A 15,690-nucleotide genomic window follows, 5' to 3' on the forward strand; every position below is an offset into this window, starting at 1 on the left:
AGCAGTAGCAGTAAGCGTCTGAACAAATGACCTAAGACGCTCTAAGCAGCTATACCTGGTCAGTGCCAATGGAGACCCAGAGAAGACCTTGCAGACTCATAGCCTTTTAGAACATCTCCCTGCAGTAGGTGTGTGAGACCTCACAGAGCGGTGCTGATTACCTGCCTGTCCAGATTCCTCATCATTAGCATCGTTCAAATTGTCTCATAACTAATAAGTTGTATTGTAAGAAGAGTTTCAGGATTCTCATTTCTTACTTATCCCAGGAATACTGCTATATTGTGGTCTATGACTTTAATTCAAAACTGTGAACGTTATATCTATATATCCATATGTGAAATGTAAATGTTACAACTTTCACTAAATATAGGAGCTTCTATGTTTAGAAAGATTTATTTGTTCCAACTGTGTATCAAGCTAATACAAGACATTTTGTCTGCATTTTGGATTATTTGAGTTAGGTAGTAGAACGCAATACAAAGGTTTACATTTGCAAAATGCTCTATGAATATGAAATAATAATGTTCAAATTACAGCCCTTAGAGACCATGCAGTCTAACGCTCATTTTGCAGTTGGTAAACTGCAGCCCAGATGGAAATGTAAATCCTCTAACACTGCATGCTTTCTTTTTATACAATTTGTGTCAAAGTAGGCTTTTCTTTATCCAGGTTAGCTCAGTATTTACTTTCTGCAAGGTTCAGAAACCATGTTGATCTAACCCAGACATAGAGCACCTTGCTCGGTACCGCACCTATTGGTGTGCAGAATTTCATTAAGTGCTGTCAAAGGGCTGGGACACATTGGATTAGAAGAGTCCCCAGAAAAATCTGAGCGGGGCATGAGGTAGGGACTTAGGTTAGTTGATCAAAGAAGTCTCCCCCGCCCACCACACCTGACAGGAGGGGTTCAGAAAAAGCAATGCCTTCCCCGTGCAGAGGGGTGGGGAACTTAGCCATGCACAGGCTTGGAAGAGTCTCAGTCCAGCCCGCGCTTGGGGCCAAAGCAAGTACAAAGAAACAGCAAACTGTTGGGGAATCCACATGCAAGAGGGTGGGCAGTTGTCCTCTGTGAGCCCTGAAGAGAAAACAGGATACTTTACCGACTCTGGGTGGACAGAAAAGATTCAGTGAATGGATGATATTGAAAGGCGTGCCCCCACGGAGGTCCGAGAGAACAACTTACCTTTTTTTTTTTTTCTGAGAAAACAGATGGCCGTGGGCTAGATGAATCTTGAACAAGGTCAATAAACAGGGGGTGAAATTGGGTCATCGCATTTTTTTTTGCACCTGCAGTCGGAGAGCATGGAAGACCAACTGCATGCATGCACTAGCATGGGGGACCCAGACCGAATGTTAATAAACTAGGAAGGTGGACACGTCCCTTAGCTTAGCCTTAACGTTGTCACGAAGTCGCGTGACACTTGTGCAAAACTCTAGCAAACGGCAGGCCTCTGAGCCGCCTGCACGGGGTAGGGGTGGGGGGTCCTAGAAAACGGAGCGAAGGTCTGTCCATTGCTAACCTTTAGTCGTGCCACAAAGTGGGCTGCCACGCTGAGTTCAGAGGTGGGGTTCCCCAGGACCACCTCGAAGCGGTACTGGAGCCCCAGCTTGTCGCGCACCTCCTGCAGCCGCTCCTTGGCCAGCATCGCCAGCTGCACAGAGGGCACCCGGAGGATGAGCATGTGTCCACGCCCACTGCGGTTCTTCCCTGGGCAGCTGAGGAGGTCGTCCATGATGTTGAGGGTCTCTGGTGTGCTGTGGTCACGCAGGGACGCCACGGTGGTCAGAGCCATCAGAGCCTCCGAGTACTGCTGGATGAGGAGGTAGCAGCGAACCACCATGCTATGCAGCCTCGGGTACCTTCAACAGAACACAGGGGCGCTAGCGTGGGGGCCGTGGGGCCTGGGATCGCAAGGGCTGTGTGGTAGGAATGGAGACCCAGCAGGGTGGGAAGCGGATAGTGGTGGGTGGTGGGCTTGAGCTCAAGAATGACCTGGATTTGAGTCAGTTCTTATAAGGTGGATGAACCTAGAGCCTATTATACAGAGTGAAGTCAGAAAGAGAAAAACAAATATCGGATATTAACACATATATATGGAACCTAGAAAGATGGTACCGATGAACCTATTCGCAGGGCAGCAGTGGAGATGCAGACATAGAGAACAGACTATGGACACGGGTCGGGGAGAGGAAAGAGAAGGCGGGACGGATGGAGAGAGTAGCATGGAAGCATATACACTACCGTTTGTAAAACAGCTGGAGGAAATTTGCTCTATGACTCAGGGAACTCAAACTGAGGTTTGGTAACAACCCAGAGGGGTAGGATGGGATGGCAGGTAGGAGGGAGATTCAAGAGGGAGGAGACATATGGCTGATTCATGGTGATATATGGCAGAAACCAAAGCAATATTGTAAAGCAACTATCCTTCAATTAAAAATAAATAAATTTGTTAAAAAAGAATGAACTTGAAGACCTCCTGTAGAGCGCAGGGACCTCAGCTCGATGTTCTGTGGCAGCCTGGATGGGAGGGGAGTTTGGGGGAGAATGGATACATGCATATGTATGGTTCAGTCCCTTCCTGTTCACCCGAAACTATCAGAACATTGTTAATTGGCTATACCCCAACACAAAATTAAAGCTTTTAAAAAAGAATGACCTTGGAGCCCACATCACTAGAAGGAAAAGCTGAGCTCACAACACCTTCTGGGATAGGTACCTTGAGTTCAAGAGGCTTAGGGACAGTCTAGGGATCCTAGCTTCTCCCAGAGTGGTCTCTAAATCAGCAGCATCACCACCGGGGAGCTTGTCAGATGTGCCAAACCCTCCTACCCCATGTGCACTGAATCAGAAACAGCCTGGACAAGGTCCCCGGGTGATCTGTACCACACTGTATCTTGAGAAGCACTGGTCCGCTCAGACTATCCACAGAGTCGTAAAGGATCATCCCTAGACTCTAAGCTCTTGCTGCTGTCCTGGGGTTAGAATGCTTGGTAGCTTATTTCTCTGATACTTAAAATTATAGTTGAGGAAACCGATACATTAATGTAATGTCTGTTAAGTATAAGGAGTAAAAAGAGTAATTATTATGGCTAATTTGAGGTCAGCTCCCTTGTAGCAATAACGATTGTTGTTGTTCAGTCGCTAAGTCGTGTCCGAGTCTTTCCAACCCCAGGGACTGTAGCACATCAGGCTTTCCTGTCCTTCACCATCTCCTAGAATTTGCTCAAACTCCTGTCCATTGAGTCAGGGCAATAACAGTATCTTCTCATAAAAATGGAGGAAGCTTGGAGCCAGCTGGAGAAATAGCATCCCCTAGTGGTGTGGTCTCCCATCCACCTGGGCGAAAGGAGCCCCGGGAAATAAACAGCAGGGGTGTCCTTGACTCACCCCAGCATTCCCTGCTCACCGCCTTCCACTGGACCAACTCGGCTGTGTTTTTTTTTTTTTTTTACAATTACAGAGCAAGCAGAAAATAAACCTCTCATTTATGTGCTATTCCTCATAAGACCCGGCCAGAAGACAGACGGAATACACACGGGTAAAGAGGACCCACTTGCAGCCTGAAGAGGTGCTGGTCAAGAAAGCAGGCCTGGGGAAAGCAAGGCCTGGACCGGAGCTTGGCTGGGCCTCCCGTGGAGCCCGCAGAAGGAAGGCGGGTCTATGAACTTTCTTCCTGGATGCCGGCTGGTGGCACAGGCAGCCTCCTAGCAGCTGGGTAGACCAGAGGGCAATTTCACCTTTGCTCCACTTTATAATTCTATTTAAAGTGAAACAGTCATCACCAGCCTTGCACAGGAAAGCCCAGGGTCAAATACCAGTTCAGGTCAGCAAATGGCTAACTGTGGTTTTGAAGTACTTAGAGCTGGAAAAGACCATGGATTGATTCCCTGGGTTCTGATTCACTTTCTCATGGAAGGATGCTGATTTAAAGACTGGGAGAAATTCAGCTACTTGCCTAAGATCATCCAGTCAGTGAGACAAGAGTGTGGATTTTATTCAGTTCTTTGACAATGTCTTCTCAAGTGGTACAGATTTAGTAGACTGGGGAAAAGTAAAGAACTCCTTTAGTTCCATCGGTCCTCCTGAACCACTCCATTCAAGTGTTCAGTAAATCATAGCCATTATGAGCCTGGGGGACCTGGGCTGGAGGAAGTGAGCACAGATGATCCAAGTTTAAGGCTTACTGTTTTTTTTTTTGCTGCGGCATGTAAGAAAACCAAAGTTAGATCAAAGGGTAACTTTGATATGAAAAGTGAAAGTGTTAGTTGCTCAGCTGTGTCTGACTCTTTGTGACCCCATGGACTGTGGCCCACCAGACTCCTCTGTCCATGGAATTCTGCAAGTAGGAATACTGGAGTGGGTTGCCAATCCCCTTTCCAGGGGATTTTCCCAACCCAGGGAATGAACTCAGGTCTCCCGCATTGCAGGCAGATTCTTTACTATCTGACATGCAGGCATTTAAATTTTACACTGAAAGAGCTATGAATTTAGAAGTGAATAGTTTTCCCAATTTTTTTTTTGTATTCAATTATAATCATAGTTTTTTAAGGATTACAAAAGTTGTATAGGAGCTGATGGGACTGTCCATTAAAATATGAGTTATAAAACTCCAAGATGTTACTTAAAGAAAAGATAGGTTCCAAGCTGGTGGATAGAACAGGAGGTTGGGGAACACTTAGAAGGGAGACTCATGAGGTGGTTTTAGAAATCTCAGATCACAGGTGCCACGAGGGGATTAACATCACAGTGTCTGTTATGTCTTCTCAAACCCAACAGCTGCGAAAGTACAAAATCCCACTGCACGCCTGTTCCTTTTCCTGACACCGCCCAATAACTTGCTGGGTAGGACGTTTCTCCCTGATCATCTTTATTTCTTTTTCTTAGCAATCTTATAGGGCAGCTTTTAAATAGATGGGTTGTGATCGATAAGAGACAGTGTTAAGAACTAGAGCTACTAAAAATAAGAATGTATCTCATCGAAGAGTGCCTTACTGCCCCATCACTGGGTGATCAGACAGAATATTGTAGTGGAGGACAGGGAGGAACCTCTACTAGGTTAAATTCTTTTATTTTTTTTGGCCATGCCCAGCTTGAGGGATCTCAGTTCCCCGACCACAGATCGAATCACGGTCCTAACCACTGGACTGCTGTGGAATTCCCTATTAGGTTAAATTCTTATGCCTCTTTTTTTGAGTCTGTAGTTCAAGATCAGAGAGGGGGAAAACAAATGAACAAACAAAACAGAAAATCCCTTTGCTCTTCCAGCGTTTGACCTGAAATTGAGGAAGAAAAAGGAGACAGAGTCGTAAGACTTTACCCCAAAGTCGGGGACTGGAGGAGGGCCACTTGGAACTGAGCTCAAACAATCTGATTATTCTTTAGTGTTCTCCAGTTTACACTTCAAGTCTCTCATAGTAAAGTTTCATTTCTTTACTGAGGGTGATTGCCTGTGGTAGACAAGAGGAGAAAAGTGTGGGGTGCATGGTGGGGAGGGGGAGGCCAGACCCCAGAGGAATGGCTTCTAATAAGCCAGTCCCTCTCTGCCCGCATCATCTCTGGGTGAAGCTGTGAACCTGCCTGGGAGATGATTCAGAGCACGGAAGGTGGTTATCCTTCCCACTCGGGGTCACTGGATTCCTTTGCTGGTCCTGGATGATGATAGAAAACCCAGCTGAGTGGAAGGTCATGTCAGGACAGGCTGTTTTTATTCTGCTCTTGAGTGTCATTTGCATAGCCTGGGCTCCACCAACATTCCCTGTGACTCTGACAGAAAGACGTTTGGCATGTTCAGACAAACAAGAACAGCTAAAGACAAGGCTGAAGGTCCTTATTTACCTCTCCAAGAGCGTGTTCACCATTTTTTCAAATGTCTCGTCACATCTCAGAAGGGGGCTTGTGATTCCCCACTGCAGAGATTTACTGTACTCATTCAGGCCGAAGTACAGCTTCTCCTCACAGCTCACGTCCTCCTGGTTCAAAACACAGAGCAAAGCCCAGTGAGGGCAGGGCACAAGGTGTCTGATTTTCAGGGGCGGGCGGCGGGGCGGGGGCGGGGGGGACCTGTAACAGGTTATTGCCTGAAAATTAGAAAAAATTGTGAATAAGCAAGTGGGACTATATCAAACTAAAAAGCTTCTGCACAGCAAAGGAAACAAAATGAAGAGGCAACCTACTGAACGGCAAAAAATACTTGCAAACCATTTACCTGATGAGGGGTTAATAGCCAGTATCTATAAAGAGCTCGTATAACTCAACAGCAATCCCCCCAATCCAATTAAAAAGTGAGAATATCTGAATAAAATGTTTTCATTTTTTTTTTCTTCTCTTTATTTTTTCTTAGCAAAATGATAGGGACAGCTTGTTACATAGATGACTTAGAACCACCTGGAGCTAGCAGGGTTTGAAGAACTAGAGCTACTGGGCTCCCCCAGCATCACAAATTATAAGTGACATGATTAAAAAAAAAAAAGTGACATGATTTACTGAATTCTTGTATCTTTGGGGAAAATGTTCCTCTGCTTAAAAAAAAAAATCTCCGCTCCCAGAGCCCTGGCCTCTCAGTGACCCTGAGCTTAGCACTCCCTGTCTTTGTGCTGCCATCTCTGCTTTTGCTCCAGCCCAACCCTCTGCTCTGTGGACGCTGTTCCCTGGAAGGTCACCAAGGACTCTTGAGGCCAAACCCTCAGTCCTTGGCCTCGCTGCCCTCTCCGCCATTCTCTTCATTATTTTCTTCCATGATTTTATCTACACCAGCTGCTTCGGTCAGTGATCAGCATTCCTGAAAAAATATTCCAAAGCCTCAGCATAAAGTCCCCGTTCCTCCCCAGCTCTGTGTTTGCCACGGCACACTTGCCTGGCCTCCACTCAGTTCACATCTGTCTTGTCTGCCCTCCACACGCAGGTCTGCTGCTCTTCTGTCTTCTCTTTTCCCACTAAAGGCATCACCTTAAAAATCTCTGCTTTTCCCCTCTTCCTCAAAAAACAAATCCTAGAAAAGTTACCATTTCTTCCATCCTCTTTATTGCCAGCACCTCTATTCTGATTGAGGTACTCGTTCATTCGAGCCTGAATTATCAGAGAAGCCAGATGACTCACCCCCACCTTTCTAATCTCTTTGACTTGACCTCTTATAGTTAATAAATTGCCTTAAAATGTAGCCTCTTAGTATCCACTAAAGCTGGACTCTGCACTCAGCAATTTCACTCCCAGATACATACCCAACAAAAGTGTACACAGATGTCTACTAAAAGGCATGAGCTAGAATGCTCAAAGCAGCAACTGAAATCAGTGAATAGGATGAATAAATCAACTGTGGTGAGTCACCCAGCGTAACCTATATACAACCGAAAGAAGGAGTGTTTCACGACTCATGTAAAATATAAAAGAATCTCACAATGTTGAGCAAAAGAAGTTATATATAACAGAGTGCCTACTGCACGTCTGCCTCACTTTAGTCGTGTCCAACTCTTCGTAACCCCATGGACTGCAGCCCACCAGGCTTCTCTGTCCATGGGATGCTCCAGGTAAGAATACTGGAGTGGACTGCCATTTCCTCTTCCAGGGGATCTTCCCAACCTGGGGAGCAATCCCGAATCTCTTCCGTCTCCTGCATTGGCAGGCAGGTTCTTTACCACTAGCGTCGCCTGGAAAGCCCGTGCCTATCGCACAATTCCATTTATATAACATTCAAAATGAGGCAAACCAAGCCAGAAGAGTGCCTGCCTCTGGCGACAGAGTGCCTGGCCTCTGGAGGGAAGCTCATGTTCTAGTTTTTCATCTGGGTGCTGGTTCCACGGGTATGTTCAGTTCGTGAAAATTCACAGAGCTGAACATTAACATTGAATAATTGTGAATTGTGAGTGATTGTGAATAATTGTGAACCTAAAAATATAAGAATTATGCATATTCTGGGGGTTCCCTGGTGGTCCAGTGGTTAGGAATCAGCACCTTCACTGCAATGGCCTGGGTTCAATCCTTGATCTGGGAACTAAGATCCTGCAAACTGCGTGCACAGCCAAAAGAGAAAAAAGAGTAGGTTCTGCTGTTTCTAATAATACTGTGCCCTTGCTAAAGAATTGTTCACCGACGTGTAACAAGTGTAAGCTTTCCCAGCCTGGTCTCAAAGATTCCATATGTGTATTTTCAGGTTTCATTTAATCCCACTAAGTATCCTCTGAAAAACACCTGGCGTTTCCTCCTCTACGGCCCTGCGCTGCTGACTGCTGTCCGCAGTGTCTGCTCTGTCCTCCCTCTCCTCCAGAGCCCACCCCGTGCGCTGTCCTCCATGTCAGCATTCCTGATGCTCTCAGACGGGCGACACTTTTCCTCCTTCAACCCACAGAGCACTTTGGTTTTTTTGCAGTTGTCTTATTCTACTTTGTTTTTCTTTTCTTCTTTATGTTTGTCATTTTGTTTTTACAAATAAAAATTGTATTTAGTTAAGATGTATATGTTGGAGAAGGAAATGACAACCCACTCCAGTATTCTTGTCTGGAGAATCCCATGGACAGAGGAGCCTAGTGGGCTACATACAGTCTCTGGGGTTGCAAAAGAATCAGACACGACTGAGTGACTGACACCCAGGGTGTATAACTTGACTTTTTTCTTTTTTAAAACTGCTGAAATATAATTGACATGAACATTACATTAGTTTCACGTGTACAACATAATAATCTGCTATTTGCATATGTGGTGAAATTATCACCACACCAAGTTTAGTTAACATCCACCCGTCACCACACACGGTTGTAATTCTTTTTTTCTTGTGGTGAGAACTTTTAAGATCTATTCTCCCAGCAATTTTCAAATGGACCGTAGAGTGCTATGAACCACTGTCACCTTCCTGTACATTATTCCCCAGAACCCATTCATTTTATAACTGGATTTTGGTGCCTTTTGGTCACCTTCACCCGTTTTGTCTGCCCTCCAGCCCCCACCAACTGGCAACCACCAATCTGTTTTCTCTGTGTTCTCTGTGTGTCTCTTTTTTTTTTTTTTTGATGTGGAGTTTTTTTAAGTCTTTATTGAATTTGTTACAGTATTGCTTCTGTTTTATGTTTTGGTTTTTTGGCCACAAGGCATTAGCTATCTGACCAGGGATGGAACCCACACGCCCTGCACTGGAAGACAGCCTTAACAACTGAACCACCAGGGAAGTCTCAGAATGAATCATTCAAAAGCACAGAACTAATCCAGGATATTGATAATTATGTCAGATCATGTTACATTGTAGGGGGACAAACTACACAGGTGGATAATTTTGTATCTGCATGATAACCTAAAGTAGAGCCCACCAAATCAAATTTATAGAGAACACTATTCACTAGCTTTTGTTGTTCTTATTGTTTAGTCACTCAGTCGTGTCTGACTCTTTACAACCTCATGGACTGTAGCCCACCAGGCTCCTCTGTCCACAGGATTCTCCAGGCAACAATACTGGAGTGGGCTGCTATTTCCTTCTCCAGGGGATTTTTCCAACCCAGGGATTAAAACCGAAGTCTCCTGCATTGGCAGGCGATTCTTTACCACTGAGTCACCTGGGAAGCCCATTCTTTAGCCTTTAGTGAATACTAATTGTAAGTATATGGAACTTTTAGAAGCTAAAGCACCCGTAAGGCTTTTGGCCATGTTTTCTGATGCTGTTCTGCTCCCGAGGGGACTGGGAACACGCCTGGCAGAAGGCGGGGAAGAGACTCACTGTGCTGTCCAGCTGCATCCAGTGCACCTCGTTGCTGGTGCTGATTCGGGACTGTTGGGTCTGCAGAGTGTATGGACAGGAGGTGACCTGGAGCACCAGGAGGTTGAAAGCTTCCAGAACCTCTCTGCCGTTAATGACCCTGTCAGCCAATCCATGGCCGGGCTCGCCATGTGACAAAGAGCCCGACATGACACTGTAGAGACATTGAAAGTCACATTAACACCTCCTCATTTAAGTGACTAGATGCACAATCAGAGAGCAAAATAGAGGTCATGTCTTAGCTCTTATTTTTTTCAGTTCTTATTAACTGAGAGCAGCAGTGGAAACAACCAGCATTTGATGTGGAAGAGCAGAAATAACCCTCTTTCTTACCCCTTTCAGACAGCTTTCAGGGAATTTTTTTTTCCTTTTTCAGTTTGTCCCTAATACACCTTGAAGTCTAAACTCCATTATCCAAGCCAAAGATATCCAAATCTGTAGCTTGAGGTGGATCATTTTAGTTTGAAAGCCCCACCAGTGTAAGAGAGCTCTCCATCAAAAAATGATGCTTATAACTGAGCAATGATCTGTGCCCCTAGAGAGATTCCCCAAATGACAAGGAATCCTTGCTGTGTTAATACACTTTCCTTCTTCCCTTGAGGCTGCTAGACCATGCAGAGGGCTCCTCCTGCCCCCTCCCTACCACCAACACTTTTATTCAGTGTGGATATACCAGGTTTCCGTGCAGCCTCAAAACCATATGTATATATTTATAGTCAAAGAAGTAATCTCAATGCCCATGAGAATTAAACAGAGAGATTCAGTGTGAAACCCTCAGAGGTTTCAAAGATGAGGTATATAAGGTCAGTGAGCTATTTCTGCTCGTAGAACACAAGCAGTAACTGAACAGGATGTGGGCAAAATTTCTTTTCTTTACCTTTCCTACCCTCTTCTCACCTCTCTGTCCTTCTTTGCAAATCTAACAAGTTATGCAAGATCTTACTTACACCTGCCTAGGGCTCTAGACCAGATTGTGGAGTACCAAGCACATTCTAGCTTCTGAACAAGTAATTCTAACATCTCTATCATAGATCAAAAAACAAAATCCAGATGCCTAACCTCAGTGTGTCCCGAGAAAAGAAAGTCTGTGAGTGCTTGAGGATGCTAAAATTTCCCTCTCCCTACCTGGTTCGGACAAACCATGATATGTAATATGTGACAACTATTTTCCCTTAAAAAAAAAAAAAAAACTGTTTGCTTTTTTCAATCCATAGCAACAAAGATACCCCCTACCAGATAAGTCCTGTGATTTGATCTGACTCCATCACACCACCATATTACTCTTTCATTAAAAAGCCCATAAAGAGAATGTTCTCTGGTTTAAACTGGTAAATTGTGGAAGATTCTGAAAATGCTCTCAGATCACTGAAGTGGCATCCCTACTGCTGTTAAAGGGAAGAGGGAAGAGAGAAAGGTAAGGAGGAGGAGAAATAGCAGGAGAGGAAGGGAAGGAGGGCCCGGAAAGGGAGGGAAGGAGAAGAACCAGGGAGGAAGAACGGCGGCGACAGGAAAGCACGTGGACCTTCTGGGAGGCCGCTCACCAGCTCCTCCTTGCTGTCACCCTTTCCTTGGAGCAGCCAAGTCCCAAGGTGCTCTTAAGAGGGAATTTTAACAGGAACTTGAAATTTTGAATTTTTGAAAATTCACCCACAGTATAGTTAACATCAACACTGAAGTAGTCAGAAACATTGGGAGAGCAAGGCAAGGGCGGGAATGAGTTACCCATGAGAAGATGCCAAACGGTGGGGTCTCTGGGATTTCAAATGACCACCTTTTAAATCATTTATTACATAACCCTTACTGTTGGAGAAGAAAGATTGTATTTGCTCACTCTGAAGCAATCACCTCGTTAGTTCCACATGGGAGTTGTCATGGACTAGCACGAACAGTGTGTACGGGTTCTGCTTCACCCTTCTCATAAAAACTTCAAACTTGGTTTGTATCTCATTGTCTAGACGAACAACATATTTCTCTGCTCTCTGATAGGCTGTCCCATTTTCCTCCAGACCCAAGTCTACAAGGACACCTGCCAAGAAGAAAACAGAGATTATCTTTTTTATGTACATATCTATGAGATAAACTTTAGTGTTAACTGATTTACTGAGTACTAACCATATATAGAGAGATTTACAGAGTGATAGCTTTCCTTTTCCATATTGCCCACCACCATTTGAGGAGGAAGTATCAGCTTTCCTTTTCTTTAGAATACCACAACTGACCTCCCATGCCACGTACAAATGACACCAGGGACCAATCCGATACATTAAGTAGAAGCTTGAATAATGAGACCTCTGTCTAGTCAAACTCTATTTCTATGTGAAGTGCTCAGCTAAAAGCTACTATAGGCCACTGCGGGGAAAAAAATGAAGCTTTGGGCTACAGCTCTTGGCCAAATTAATATAACAGTGCAAGTTTCCCTTACCCCAAATTTAGCAACATAACACATATAAGAAAAAAGGAAAATAAAATGTAATGTCCAAAGATACCACAGGCAGATCATGAGCTTTTTTAAGGTGGTATTTTACTCATTTTATACAGTGCCAGTGTTGCACAGTATCTGCTGCTGCTGCTGCTAAGTCGCTTCAGTCGTGTCCGACTCTGTGCGACCCCAGAGACGGCAGCCCACCAGGCTCCCCCGTCCCTGGGATTCTCCAGGCAAGAACCCTGGAGTGGGTTGCCATTTCCTTCTCCAATGCATGAAAGTGAAAAGTGCAAGTGAAGTCGCTCAGTCGTGTTCAACTCTTAGCAACCCCATGGACTGCAGCCTCCCAGGCTCCTCCGTCCATGGATTTTCCAGGCAAGAGTACTGGAGGGGGGTGCCATTGCCTTCTCCGATACAAAGTATGGGAAGACCTCAATGAAAGTGGGATTATGTGCCAAATCAAAAGAATGAACTGAATTACTCAAGAAAACTACCTTTTCAAAATGTTAGAAACTGTACAACTTTAAAACTGTGTCATTATCTCTGTCTATAGTAAAATTACTTCTACATACAAACATCTAAAATAGGTCTAGGCGCAAGAAGCTGTTATAATTAAAACACCAAATCCTCCTTTAAAATGAATAGACAAAGTGGTAATTATGTGAGGTGAAGGATGTATTTACTAACCTTACCATGGTGAACGTTTCACAATATATACATGCATTAAAACATCACATTGTATACCTTAAACTTACAAATTTGTTCTTTATGGCTCAATACAGCTGGGAAAAATACTGCCCCCAAACAAGAGTGCACAGCACTCCGTCGCCCACCCCCAGACACTCAGCCCTCTGAGAGGAGGACCTTGTGACTCAAGCCTATGACCCTCTGAGGAGGAACCAGAAGACTGATTTGGGGTTAGATATGTCACATTTGGGGGTTAGATATGATCTTCCAAGCATATTCATTTAACATCCAATATCAACCACATCCATCAGTCCCAACTGTGTGGAAAAAAGTTTTAAATTAAGAAAGATAAACAAGTGAAATGAAGAACTTTTACAAATTATGTTGACTTAGTTTCATTAATCAATTTTTTTCATATAAAACCAGCTCAATTAACAACTACATACACTTAGCATCTAGATGCCATAATATTAACAGCTCTAAATGGTATAAAGGAAAGTAAGAAAAATGTTTTACAATATGAAACATTCACTATACTGGAAAAGGTGAACAGAAAGGTAATTTTGCTTTCAAACTTTTTTCATTAGTCAAAGATTTTGAAACTTTTTTCTAACTTTTTTCTTTACTCAGAGATTGTTTTCAATTTCCACCCAAATGTAGTCAAAAGCTGTTGTGACTATTTCCAAAAGCCATCAATCAGATATTTAATTTGGCAGGTAGCCTGATTTCTTGGAAAGTGAATTGCTTATAAAGTGTATTTAACATTCAGTAGAGGTTTATTCAACATCTATTATGTATCAGGTATGTCAGGTACTGTGCTAGGCTTGGGGATACACAGGAGGGCAGGACAAAGATCTTAATCTCATGGATCTTATGATGGAGAAGACGGATATTTTTGACAAGTATATGATGAGAGACAAAGCCCTTTGAAGGGAGGAGCTGAGCAGAGGCACAGAGAAAGGACCTACTTAATCTTTGGGGGCTTCTGTTTCCTTTTTGTAAAAATGGGGAGAGTAGAGCCAGCTGAAAATTAGCCTGTATTTCCTAAATTTATCCTTAGGAAACAAGCAGTGCAAGTTAAAAATCTCTAAATATGAAAATGTGATAAATAATTCACGAAAAGGAAAAATATATTTTGTGGATAACTGAGCTGATCACATTTCAAAACAAATGAAATGAAGACCAATTGTGTATGACTTTTTCACATCAGGTCCATACACGCCCTTAACGGAAAGTAAAGTTCCACACATCTCCGAGGTCGTTCTCTTAGACATAACACGGTGTGTTAGCCTGTGCAGCCAGCTGGCTCTGCAGTGGTGTGTCTGGGTGGAAGGAGGCACATCAGATGTTCTTGATTGTTTTAGCTCTAACTGGACATTTTTAGTAGATCATCCTTACCTTTAAATTTTGTTTTAGACTTGCTTTTAGTGTTAAGTTTTGTTTCTTTCCTGGTTATGAAAGTGATAGATACTCATCTTGGGAAAACTGGAAAGTATAGAGATATATTAAAAAAGAAGAAAAAAATCATCCATGATTCTTTAACTTGAAATAAGAACTGCAAACATTTTTGTGCATTTCTTCCTGTTTTTTTAAAATGGATATTCTTCTACCTAGCTCATATTTTGCAATTGTATATCCTGACCTTTTTCACCTATAACTGCAAAGTGAGAAATAAAACCATCTACAACCAGTCTAATGATACACTATCCTTTCATAGAACCTGGTGGTCTTACACCATGTATATTAATTAAAATGTAAACAGAATGTAATTTAATATTCCAGTCTAATTCCTTTCTCCCTTCACAGCTTCTCCTTAGTCAATGTAAAACAAAAATGGGTATGGTCTCTTCCTTCAGAGGGCCTCTTTCAAGAGGTGTTAATGGCACTATTACAGGCATTTTATTTCAACTCAATAAAAGTTTCTTGTGCATCTACTATATTTAGAAATAAATGGAACAATCAATTACTCAAAAACAAAAGAGAAAGAAACAAAACTATCATTCTTTACTAATAATATATTTTGGTAGCAAACACAAAATCATCCACAGACAAATTAATTAATAAGAATTTAGTTAAGTTGATGGATTCAAAATCAATTTATAAAAATTAGTTGGATTTCTATATACCAAAAACAAACAGGAAATGTATTTTTAAAAAACCATTTTCAATGATGTCAAAAAAATACTGTTTAGGAATAAATCTTATAAAAGATATGTAAAACCTTTGTGGAGAAAATGAAACTATTAATGACATTGCTGCTGCTGCTGCTGCTAAGTCGCTTCAGTCGTGTCCGACTCTGTGCGACCCCACAGACGGCAGCCCACCAGGCTCCCCCATCCCTGGGATTCTCCAGGCAAGAACCCTGGAGTGGGTTGCCATTTCCTTCTCCAATGCATGAAAGTGAAAAGTGAAAGTGAAGTTGCTCAGTCGTGTCCGACTCTTCGCAACCCCATGGACTGCAGCCTATCAGGCTCCTCCATCCATGGGATTTTCTAGGCAAAAGTACTGGAGTGGGGTGCCATTGCCTTCTCTGATTAATGACATTAAAGAAAACTTAAATAGAACTATATCATAAAATATAGTTAAAATTATTTTTAAAATGTATATGGCAGAGCAAAAAAACAAGAATAGTCAAGGCAGCTCTGAAGTAGAAAAGGTGGGAGAGATCTATCTACCCAGAGACCAAGAATTATCAGCTGTATTATTTTGTATACAAAATTATTATGTATTTGCCCCATGTTTTGGCATGGGGCAAACCCTGAAAACAGACCCCCATGCATGTAAAAACCTGATTTATGATAAAGCTTGCAATGTACATCAGTGGTAAAGAATGGACTCTTTAAT

The 15,690-nt window shown here is 43.1% G+C and overlaps 1 protein-coding gene across 13 annotated transcripts in view; it reads right to left on the minus strand.

Moving 5' to 3' along the window:
* Positions 1-15,690, minus strand: part of GREB1L (GREB1 like retinoic acid receptor coactivator) — a 250,871-nt gene that overhangs the window by 26,280 nt on the left and 208,901 nt on the right. For 11 of the 13 annotated variants that reach the window (XR_015153864.1, XM_086373003.1, XM_086373001.1 and 8 more), the window contains 4 exons: positions 11,583-11,763; positions 9,699-9,891; positions 5,837-5,970; positions 1,521-1,860 (listed from right to left, as the gene is read on the minus strand). Coding sequence is in view for 12 of the 13 variants with exons in the window: in XM_086373003.1 (XP_086229129.1) it covers positions 1,521-1,860; positions 5,837-5,970; positions 9,699-9,891; positions 11,583-11,763 (848 nt within the window). In the remaining variant the exon portion in view is untranslated. Of the gene's footprint in view, positions 1-1,152; positions 1,288-1,520; positions 1,861-5,836; positions 5,971-9,698; positions 9,892-11,582; positions 11,764-14,244; positions 14,327-15,690 lie in introns of those variants that run through there. The other 2 variants (XM_086373007.1, XM_086373008.1) reach the window with 2 other exon arrangements.

Source organism: Bos grunniens, chromosome 24 (genome assembly GCF_055505025.1).
Source record: "Bos grunniens cultivar Pamir isolate PY7600 chromosome 24, Bosgru_T2T1.0, whole genome shotgun sequence".
Taxonomy (NCBI): domain Eukaryota; kingdom Metazoa; phylum Chordata; class Mammalia; order Artiodactyla; family Bovidae; genus Bos; species Bos grunniens.